Source organism: Solanum dulcamara, chromosome 4 (assembly GCF_947179165.1).
Source record: "Solanum dulcamara chromosome 4, daSolDulc1.2, whole genome shotgun sequence".
NCBI classification, from domain to species: domain Eukaryota; kingdom Viridiplantae; phylum Streptophyta; class Magnoliopsida; order Solanales; family Solanaceae; genus Solanum; species Solanum dulcamara.
The window spans coordinates 26,437,774-26,449,198 of record NC_077240.1 but is presented as its reverse complement, the minus strand read 5'-3'; the positions used below and the strand labels follow the sequence as shown (position 1 = coordinate 26,449,198).

The 11,425-nt window shown below is 34.7% G+C and overlaps 1 protein-coding gene across 5 annotated transcripts; it reads left to right on the top strand.

Annotated features, from left to right (window-relative positions):
- Positions 1-3,670: 3,670 nt before the first annotated feature.
- LOC129887142 (peroxisome biogenesis protein 7-like) lies at positions 3,671-9,760 on the top strand. 5 transcript variants are annotated; one of them, XM_055962107.1, is made up of 7 exons: positions 3,671-4,344; positions 4,501-6,682; positions 7,197-7,251; positions 7,402-7,481; positions 8,613-8,650; positions 9,022-9,098; positions 9,203-9,760. In XM_055962107.1, the coding sequence occupies exons 1-2, from the start codon at positions 3,801-3,803 to the stop codon at positions 4,905-4,907; spliced, it is 951 nt and encodes a 316-aa protein (XP_055818082.1). In that variant the 5' UTR covers positions 3,671-3,800; the 3' UTR covers positions 4,908-6,682; positions 7,197-7,251; positions 7,402-7,481; positions 8,613-8,650; positions 9,022-9,098; positions 9,203-9,760. The 5 variants fall into 5 exon arrangements, with proteins under 5 accessions (XP_055818082.1, XP_055818081.1, XP_055818083.1 ...); XM_055962106.1 differs by having other exon boundaries at positions 4,501-6,714; XM_055962108.1 differs by having other exon boundaries at positions 4,501-6,714; positions 8,581-8,650.
- Positions 9,761-11,425: the final 1,665 nt, after the last annotated feature.

Below are 11,425 nucleotides of genomic sequence, written 5' to 3'. Positions count from 1 at the left end.
CAAAATTAGAATTTTTTTTCCAGTATTTTCATCTATCAAGTTGAGTTACATGTCAATCCAATTTTTTGAAATGGGTGGGTCAATAATCCATTCAAACTTAAATGAGTTGGGCGGGTTGAATCTGATTTTGCCACCTCTAGTCTTAAGAACTCCTTTTATCTGAATTTAAGTGTCGTCCTTCCGTTTTTTGTTTGTCCCAAAAAATAGTGCATCTAAGTATCTCAATTTTACATGACTAATTGAGATTACAAGATTCAAAAGTTTTATCATTATTTTTTTATTCAAACTAAAAAACTTAAATTGAGATAGAGGAAACTTTTGTGGGTATGTTGGGGTTCATTGGATTAAAAATAGGATATAGTGTATGGTAAGAAATATGTACGTGATTTAAATTAGATAAAGTTGGAAAAAATTACTTTTAATTTTAATCTTCACATTTTGAAGACTTATGGGAGAAAAGCCTTAGAGAATGGCAAATGTGTGTTGCATAATCCCAGAATTAGTAGTCCGGGGCTAAATCCACAAACAGGGTAACATAAAAATAATGTCATAATTGTGGTATAAACAATTCCAATATTATTAGATCAAAAATTAAAAATTCTGCAAATGTAAAATTTTAACTCACTTTTTATCTCGAGATTGTGATCTCTTGGCCTTGTAATCGAATGATATTTTAATTTCGAACTAGTTGAAGTCGATTATATAAATTGATCGTATACATGGTTGGTGAAACCATTTGGGATGAAAAGGGACCGTGCCAATTATAAGTATGTCCTTAACAAAGAAGAATTTCAGAATGAGTAAAAATGAGAGAGAGATATGACCAACAACAGATAGTGGTAGAGAATGCACCAAGAGCAAAGCACCCAAATTGAGATCTCACACGTCAAAAATGAACTAAAATAAATCTTTAGTCGATCTCCAAATCAAAGAATACATACATCTTACTTTGGGGCAACCTCCTACCCCAAAATCTCCAAATTCAAAACACTTATTAAATCATTAATTTGATAGTAGATTAGTGGGGAATGTGTAATTGGAAGGTTAGAATCATACCTTATGAGAAAAACTTGAAAAAAATCTTTTGAATCACCCCAAATTGTGACTACAAGCTAAAAAAATTGAGTTATGAGTCTAAGATCGAAAATGAGAATTTACATTTTGCCAAGGTAATTCCTTCTTCACAAACACGGGAGACAACTCACGATAGAGACCTGATGCAAGCCTAACCAATTGCGATTGAACACCCCTCACGTGAACATGATGAACAACTCGCTGCAATCCGAACCTTCTCTCCCTCTTCTCTATCGCAACTCACTCCGTGATCTCGACCCTTGACTTAGTTACTATTTCTGAACGCGAAAGGTATATCACGAATCCAAAGAAAGAAAGACCTGCACCAGAACTACAAAAACCAACAGTCGCCAAACTTCACAATTTTTTCGAATGAACCTTGAGGATGTGTTTGGAATCCCATGACAACAAACCAAATATACAGACTAACTAAAAATCACATTTCATATCTATTGAAATAATCAAATTACCGATCCAAAGTCGTCTTGATCGAAAGTTGATTGTGATCAACCTTAACATCATTAAAACTCAAACATCCAATCTATGACTTAAATCACTCTGAAACACATTAGGATTCATACCATTCATCCAACTAAGTCAAAAATCATTCTACAGACCCAACAAAATTATTAAATTTGAATTTGAGCTCTTAACTTAGTATGTTGACTTTGGTCAAACTTTTCAACTTTCAACATTGAAAAACGCATTCAATAACCGTGTGATTACCTCGACAATTGTGTCACTCATCCCAACAAATCATAAATGATATACAAAAGCTATGGAAAATGACAAACATAAAACAATCACAGAAAACTCAAAACGATCATGAGGGTCGTTATAATTTTTTATTTTTACTTTTTTCAAAGTTGATTTGGTCATAAAATTCTAGAATTAGAAAAATACCAAAAATTGTTCTCACTTTTCACTATGATTTACTAACAAAAATTCAAAAACAACTCCAATTTTCAATATCATCTTATGTTTGAAAACAAAAACTACCTTTTTAAAATACTCATAATTTCTTGGTCAAACGCCACTTAATTTCAAAACTTATTTTACCTCATTTTTTTCTTTTGTTTTTAAGGGGGGAAAATTCAAGTTTTCCTGCCATTCCTCTTTATCCCCCTCTCAAGTCCTCCACAAAAAATGTAAATAATAGCTACAATAGCTCACAAAATTGATGAAGTATCTGTATTTTCAAAAATCATACACACTCTCTCTCTCTCTCTAACTTGAGAATTTCGGCACATTTTATAATATTGGTTGACCAAAATATTCATTAAATATTAAATGATTTTTATATCTTTAATGAGTAAATATTTAATAGTTATAACTTTAATTATTTTCAAAGTCCTATATATTTGCATAATAATTATTTAAAGTAAATAATAAATGACTTCTTTTTCCTTTTTTCTTAAAAAAAATTATACTTGGGCCAGTGACCCTTTTATTAACAAAAAAGACCAAGATTAGAAATATGTACAAAAAGGGTAAAGTCCAAAAGTGACTTTAGTAGAAAAATAGTAAATGACAATTTTATCTATTGTAGAAAAATAGCAAATGATAATTTTATCTATTATAGGGTCTTTCAATAAAGGAAAACATGTTCAATCAACAATTCAATGAGACCCAACTCCTGAATCCCGAATGAAATCAGGGTCTGGTTTCAATTTGAGTGTCGAATTTCGAGTTAGAAATTGAGGTAAGATCCCGGGTAGGGTGTCAAGGTTGGTTTCCGAGTTAGATGTCAAGGTGAGATTTCTTGTTTGGTATTGGAGTCGAGGTCGGGTCCCAGGTCAAGTATCGAAGTGGGTCCTTAATCAATCGTTGAGATCGAGTGTTGGGTTCTGATACAGGTTAGAAAGTCGGATCTCATGGTTGGGTCCTGAATCGAGAGTTGGAGTCAGATCCTAGCGAGGTCGAAAGTCGAAATCGAATGTCGGGGTTGGATCTTGATTCGCAAGTCAAGTCTAAAGTCTGATGTCGAGGTCGAGTCTCGATTGAAAGTCGAGCCAGATTAGGAGTTGGAAGTCGAGTTTGGGTCTCGTGACGGATGTCAGGGTCGGGTGGGGTCAAATATCGGTTTGGATGTCTGGTGTAGGGTCGAATCTCAAGTCGGAAGTCGGGTCCTGATCCAAAAATTGAATTGGGTCCTAGATCGGGAGTTGGTGTCGAAAGTCGAGTCTCGGATTAGTGTCGAGGTCGGATGTCAGGGTCAAATTTCGAGTCAGGTCAGAATCAAATATCGGGATCAAATTTCAGGTCAGAAGCGGGTCTCGGATCGAGTCCTAGGACGACTTTGGATTGGATCCTGGACCGGGAGTCGGGGTCAAGTTTTCGTTCAAAAGTTAAGTCCCAAATCAAGTATCAGGCATCGAGGTCGAATGTTGAAGGTAGAGTCCCAAGTCGGGTGTGGAGATAAAATTCTGAATTAGTCATCATGTTTTTTTTTTGTATCATAATTGTTGGAGAATTACGTGTAAAGCACGTTCATAAACACTAATATATATATGACGTTCGAGAAGTGTAGCGGTTGCTCGATCAAAGCCGGTCAAAGACTCGATTATGTAGAAATAGGAATTAAAATGTTCAATTGATATTTAAGAGACTATTTTGAACCAATTTTATCACACATAAGGGACCTTTTGGGGATAATATCGTATTCGAGATCAGAAAAGGTTATAATCCCCAATAACCACATCACCGGCAACCGCCGTCTAAAGACGATGCCGGTATTCAAAACTCCGTTTAACGGTTACTCAGTAAAATTCAGTCCCTTTTACGAAAACCAATTGGCTGTCGCCACCGCGCAGAATTTCGGCATCCTTGGTAACGGCAGAGTTCACATTCTTCAGCTCAGTCCAAACGGACCCATATCTGAACTTGCCGCGTTTGACACAGCTGATGGAGTTTACGACGTTTGCTGGTCGGAAGCTCACGATTCACTTGTGATCGCGGCAAGCGGCGATGGTTCTGTGAAACTCTATGACCTTTCTTTGCCTCCTACCAATAACCCGATCCGTTCTTTTAAGGAACATACACGGGAAGTTCACTCGGTAGACTATAATACGGTGAGAAAAGATTCGTTCTTATCAGCGTCTTGGGATGATACTGTGAAGCTATGGACAGTGGATAGAAATGCTAGTGTAAGGACTTTTAAGGAGCATGCTTATTGTGTCTATTCCGCTGCTTGGAATCCAAGACATGCTGATATCTTTGCATCTGCTTCTGGGGATTGTACCACTCGCATCTGGGATGTCCGGGAACCAGGTTAGCTTCAATAGATGTATTTGGCTGATCATACCTAAGAAAAATGATTAATTTGACTTAAGTTTTTGATTCAAATGATTAATTTGTGTTTCTGTGTGGATGAGTATTCATTTGAATCATTGTAATTTCAATTCATATAATTCATGATTTGTGAAGGTTCTACCATGATTCTGCCTGCACACGAGTTTGAAATCCTCACATGTGATTGGAATAAGTATGACGATTGTATCATTGCAACTGCGTCAGTGGATAAGTCAATCAAGGTTTGGGATGTTAGGAATTCTAGAGTGCCAATAGCAGTGCTTAATGGACATGGATATGCAGTGAGGAAAGTGAGGTTTTCACCACATAGAGCGAGTGCAATGGTTTCTTGTTCATATGACATGACAGTTTGCATGTGGGATTACATGGTGGAAGATGCACTAATTGGGAGGTATGATCATCACACAGAGTTTGCTGTAGGAGTTGATATGAGCGTTCTCATTGAAGGTCTATTGGCTAGTACAGGATGGGATGAACTTGTTTATGTTTGGCAACATGGAATGGACCCTAGAGCTCCTTGATAAACGGAAGTCAAACTTTTTCTTCTTATTACTTTTATGTACTTTATGCTAAGAGAGGAAGTGATAAACTGTTTATGTTTGGCAACATGGAATGGACACAACAGATCCTTGACAAAGGGAAGTCAACTTTTTCTTCAGTTACTTTTGTACTTTATTTTAAGAGAGGAAGTTATAAACATATCTTTTTTAGTCTCTCATGATGTCTTGTGTTGAAGTTGTAAAATAATTTGAAATTTCATTGTATTTAAGATTTTGGTAAAACCTTGATAAATAACATTTGCACCAAACAACTTCGATGTTTCAGAAAATATGCACTATATTCAATCCCTTTGGGTTCTGTATTGCTTTTTGGAATGTCAGTTCCCTGAATTTCCTTAATATTATTCAGAATTGTATGAGGGGCAGTGGATCGGGGGCTGAAAAGAAGGCAATATACTTCATTCTCAGTTTTCAACATGCTATCTTACTTTGTATAACGCTCATGTGGTTGCTACTTTTTTCCTTGTAGTGTAGCTGTTGTTATCATGACTCATGTAATTTCTTCTGTCAATAATCGCCTGATTCACGTTGCATGTTAATAAGAATATGTATGAAAATGAAATAAGAATCTCTTTTGCAGACTTTGCAACAGTGAAACAATTGGAGCTACTCTCATATTTTTCTGTTTCATATTCTCGAGATCGGGTGTTAAAGAAATAATCTGTAACTGGCAATGACTATAATTTTAAAAAAATAAACAAAAATAATGAAAGTCAAATGCTCTTCTTCAAATTCTATATTGCACACCATTTCTAAAAGATGCTGGAAATCCCTTGTACAAGATAGTATGTGGCTGTTAGTTACCAGAAACAAACAAAAAAAAACATAGTATGTGGATTTTTCCTTGAACGCGATTGGTTTTTCGGGAATTCATGATGCTCCCTCTGTTATCATTGTGTTAATGAAATATTGATAAGATGGTCTTAGATGTGAAGGAGAACAACTTGACCTGGAAAGGAGTTTGAAGATACTGGTAAAACGGTATTAAGATATGAGTTATGAGAAAGAAAACAGATAGAACCTGTAATGAAATTAGGTATTGTTATTATTTTTCCATTTATTGATTTTCATTTGCTTTGAAAAGGTAGGATTTTACCATGCCCAAGCTCTTTTTCTTTTCATAATTTAAAGTTTGCTAGAAAAGTAGGATCATGGACCGCCAATGTGGTTTGGTCACCTGCTTAATGTGAAGCTAAGTGTATATTTTTTATCACTCTTTAAGGAATGTGAAGCTCAGTAAATATTCTTTATCATTCTTAAAGGAACACATGGCCAGATGTTCAATCATGAAGTTGGAACACTGTATGATCGAATTGGGGCCTCTGCATGCAGTGTTCATTGCTCTTTCCTTTGCTCTTTGTTTTTCAAAGGCTGTTGCTGCCTCTCTATTTGCGTACTCGCTGACAAGATGGTCTCTCACTTGAAAACTAAATGTTCTATTTGTCATTAGTAACATGTTGGAATTTTATTTCCTCTTCGAGTAAACTACTAGTGCTGCATCCCAAAAGCATTTTGCTGATGTCGGTAGTCTTGATAAACAAGAGTTGATCTGGTATTAAAAAAGATAAAACAAGAAATTGAAATATTGCTGGTACATTTTATTATAATTATAGGTTTTTTTGAGTTGGCCTACAGTTTCATTGCTAGTACTGAGCAGCCTGTTGCAGTTGATCAAGTCATTGACCCAGGAATAAGGGTGACAGCATCCATGGGAGCAGAGAGAAACTTGGATGCAGGTTTTTACCAGAATTATATGACTTTTATAGCTGTATGTCTTGCTTTCCTCTCAGCAGTAGTTATGCCTTAATTAATTATTACTTTAATATCCAATTTTAACCCTTTTGTGACTACCTAGGGCTAGGATATTGGTTAAGTCATCTGATTGAATGAAATCTGTTTTTGCATAGTTGATATTTTTTGTATAGACATGTTTTCTCCTCACTCTCTTTAATTGGGACATTTTTTCCAACACGGATATGTGATATTTGGAAGGGCACCTTCTCAAACTTCTCAATGTTTGTAGACTTCAATATAGTATGTAGTTAACCGAACACAATGTGCTGTAGCGTTACAAAATCCTTGAGTTCTCATATTTATTGAACACGCTTACATTATACTTTAGTTACCAACCAAGAATGCAAATAGTAATATTTCTGGAGAACCGTTTCATACCCAAAATACTGCCATAGGAACTGTTTTATTTACTTAACATGACTGTTAACTTTCACAATTCCACATTTCAATTCTCAGGCATACCACATCAGGTTGTCTCTTCGTCAACACCTAGGGAGGATGCTGGATGCAGGTACGTATTGGGGTTATAAAGTACGATATGATCCAAATATCAGTTCTATATTCAAGAATTGCGCATACAAGGTAATTGGGTTTTGTGTTCATCCCCTTTTTGAGAAGCAATGCATAAATAGTTAATGTGTAACATCTCTTGTTTGATTAGGGAGGGTATGATCACTTGATTGGTACCTCCGAGCATGGTCTTGTAATGAAGTCCTCAGATTTGATTCTCCCATCATTCAGGTATGCTTCAATAGTCGTTGGTGATATTTGTGTGTGCAAGTAGTCACCCTGTTGTTGTTCTGCAATGTTCAATCAGAATGTTCCTAGACTGAAGATGAATTTTGGAAAGCACTTCCATTTCATCTTTTATCAAATAATGCTAATTTAAATGCATTTTGATCATGTGGAAAGCCAAGCCATTTCACAGCAACGACTTCCAGGGAAAGAAAGTGAGAACCTGTAACTCCACTTTGTGGACTTGATAGCAGAGAAAACTTCTTAAAATGCCATTTGCGTTATGCTGAATTTTCTCTGGAGGACATCTAGTACTACAGTATGTAGGTTTTGGGCTTTTTTCTCACTCAAACAGGTCTGCCATATTGAGTTTCTTAAATTAAGTCATAACCCAAATCTTTTGTATTAAAATTTATCCTCTTCTATTTCTCTATTTATATGTTCCCTTTTTTTGGGGTTACCAATCAACAACTTAAAACCTAGTGAGCTCTGCAACCAGGACCCTTTTCTTCAATCCTGGCTAATTGTTATTGTTAGAGTGTCCAAGATCGTGTGAGGGTTACAGGTGGTGGTTTCCTCTCACCTCATGAGCTAGCTTTTGGATTTGAGATTGGTTCAAGGTCTATATTTTTAACATGGTATCCGAGTCTGATTCATCCCTATTCTCGGTTTACCCAATGTATGTTGGGATCTTATGTTATGTGGTCCATATTCCAGATGGTCCAGTCATGGGTGGGCGGGTTGTGTGTGTTAGAGTGTCCAATATTACTTGAGGGTACGGCTTGTAGTCTCCTTATATGCATTGGGATATCTTCATCTCATGAGCTAGCTTCGAGGATTGAGTTAGCGCAATATTCATTTCTTTAACAGTTCATATATATCTTTATGTTATGTGCTATGTTTCATTTCTTTAACATTCATATTGCTCTCATGTTATATCAACACATCAACTAGAAATGGATAATTGCACCATGTTTTTCTTTACTTCCTTTCCTGAATGCTTTTCATGTAACTGCCTTATCACTTTATGTTATCATTGGGCTTATATTTTGTGTTTCATCTACTAATGTAGTTGGCTTTTGTCCTGGTTTGTCTTAATCTTTAGGCACCTGCTAATTGCTTTTGGTGGACTTGCAGGGTTGGAAGTGTGTATAGAAGAAGACAATAACTTTAAGGTACTAATTTATGCAAATTTCTTTGATGTGGACTGCCAAGTCTTCAAGTGTTTGAACCTGTATCATGAAACCAAGTATATAGGTGTTACTTTGTTTAGATATTTCTAAATGATATCCTTTTAACTTCTTCATGAAAATAGAAACATTTTTTGTGGCAAGTCATAGTTTCTGTGACTATCTCCTAAGTCACACTTGCTCTTATTTACTCTCGGATCAATTTGGAGCATGTATATAGAGTTAAGAGGCCATGTTTAATCATTCTGATATCCCATGATATGAACTGCTAGAGTTCTAGTAATAGAAAATATAAGTGTGTAGTGGGAATAGAAGCAGATGAGCTGCTGCTACTGACTTGATTTTCTACTGTTTAGGGGAAAAGTGCGAGGGAAGTATTTGATTTATATTTGAATACATGTCCACATCAAGGAGCAGGACAATTCTAACAGAGGTACTTACTCCGCCTTTTTTGTATGTGTATGTTGTCTCAAGTTTCTACATCGGAGCAACTCTTTTCCCACCAGTGAGGTGTCCACTAATTGTACTTCAAACCAGTTCCGCAAACAGGAAGCCATCTTCATTTCTCTGCAATACTTACAAGAGCCAGTCAACGGTGTTCTGCAGAAGATTTAGTACCTTGGAAGTTACCAACCACCTCAACTCGAGGTGATTGCACTATGAGTTGGTTTTGAATGCGTCAAGGCAAGTTGACCAGACTGTGTACTCTTCTGCCGGTGCTGCTACAAGTATTCCGACGGTGGCAGCTGAATCAAAAATTCTTCCTCCCAAATTTCCAACCTTTTACGAACATCAAGTTGAAGAGTCTTCAAGTTCTGTTACTTGTCCTGACCATGCTTCACATTTAACTGATAATTTCTTCATCTGTTTCCCTTTGCTGTACTCCATTTTTGACATAAAAGTAGCAAATGGGAGGTGGAACATGATTTGAAGTACCCTTTGGAGTTTGGTAGGCTGGGTGTCAGTTGATCTTCAGGTTCAGTTGAACTGATTGACAACCTCTTTCTTATTTTGTACCTCTAGTATCATAAACGTCATGATGGCTTCCATTCTATAGTTCTTGTAATTTATAAAATGATGGAAGTTTTCATTCAATGGAAATTATCAACCGTCATAAATATTCCTTTTGTCCCGGTTGAAGCGTATTAGTTTCTTTTGAAAAAATTACACCATATATGTATTTAAGAGTTAATATTACATCTTTTAAATGTAGTTTTAAATATTTATTACTTATAATATTTTATTTACAAATCTTAACACATCTGTATTAATTTAAAAATTAGTTTAAATTAATTTCTTTTTAATATATTAAATTAGAAAATAATTAATAGGAGTAATAATCACAAATCACTATAATAAATTAATTTTAATTTATTAAGAAATTATTAAATGTTAGCACAATAAATAAGAAAGAGAAAAAAGCATGGCCGAAAGCAAAAAAGTTGTGATTTTCTTTTGTAACAATCCATTACTATCTTTAAGGAATTTGATTTTATATTGCACACGATTTCTCCCACCCCACACATCTCACAACCAATAGTAATTCTTCTCTTTCCCTATTACTAATAATAATCTTCACTATATTCAATAAAATTTCATCTACACTGACTCCATCTTTCTCGCTTAAAAATAAAATCTTCAACATAAGAATCAAAAAATTGTTCTTACACCTAGAAAAAGTCTTAGGGTTGTCGAGGATAAAACATTAGTGGAGATAGAGCCACCAAATTTTCACATTTTAACTCAAACACCGATGAAGAAGAATGTCTATCAAGTAAAGAAAAATTTCTCTCCTTTAAAGAAGAATTAAAATCCAGTAAAGAAAATTCAAATCCTTGTCATGAAGATTGTGTCGATGCTAAAAAAAATCTCAAATTCTTCAAACCAAAAAAGAAAAAAACGGAAGAGTCTTATGGCGCAATTTTCTTCGTCTGATTATTAGGATTCTGATTTCGATTTTATAGATCAAAATAAACAAAAAAAGTCAAAGAGTGTTTTGAGGTGAGAGCCTTCAAAACCCTCAAAAAAAAGATCCAGTTCAACATTGAAAGAAGATTCAAAAAATCCCAAGTCAAAAAAGGTCGAACATGTTGTTAAGGTATTTTTAATAAATTATCTTTTATAAAAAATAATTTCTTTTTTATGTATACAATGATATGAAATTGACTCGAAATTAATAGACTTTATTTATTGACTGTGATTTTTGTGTTGACATGAAAATAATTTTATTTTGGTGTACTATGTGAATATGCAAAAAGATGCAAGTATGAAATTGTTATAATGTGTGTATTATTTGATACGAAATTAGTATGAAATTATTATAATATGTGTATTACTTGGTATGAAATTGGTATGAAATTGATATGAAATTAGTATGAAATTGTTAAAACTTGTGTGTATTATTTGTTATGAAATTGATATGGATCGGTATGAAACAGTATCGAAAATTTTTATTATGAAATTGGTGTGTACTTTGTGTTTGTAATTAGCATGAAGTTGGTATAAATTTCATACGATGTATATTATTATAATGTGTGTATTTTTTTTTGATATGAAATTGAAGATTTATATTGTGCATACTGTTATAATGTATGTAACATTTGGTATGAAATTGACATGAATAACATTGATATTGATGCAAAATACCAAGGTACGACACAATCCTCTAGCAATATGGAACATACAAGATCAGTGAGTTAGAGTTTAGAGTGTGAGGTGTCTAATTTTCTGGTTCGATTGAATAGGGAATTGGTCGTTGCT

Excerpts from the sequence above, each read along its gene's own strand:
- LOC129887142 (XM_055962107.1), top strand. The coding sequence starts at position 3,801 with ATGCCGGTATTCAAAACTCCGTTTAACGGTTACTCAGTAAAATTCAGT. Across the intron at positions 4,345-4,500 it reads CTGGGATGTCCGGGAACCAG|GTTCTACCATGATTCTGCCT; the intron begins GTTAGCTTCAAT and ends TGATTTGTGAAG.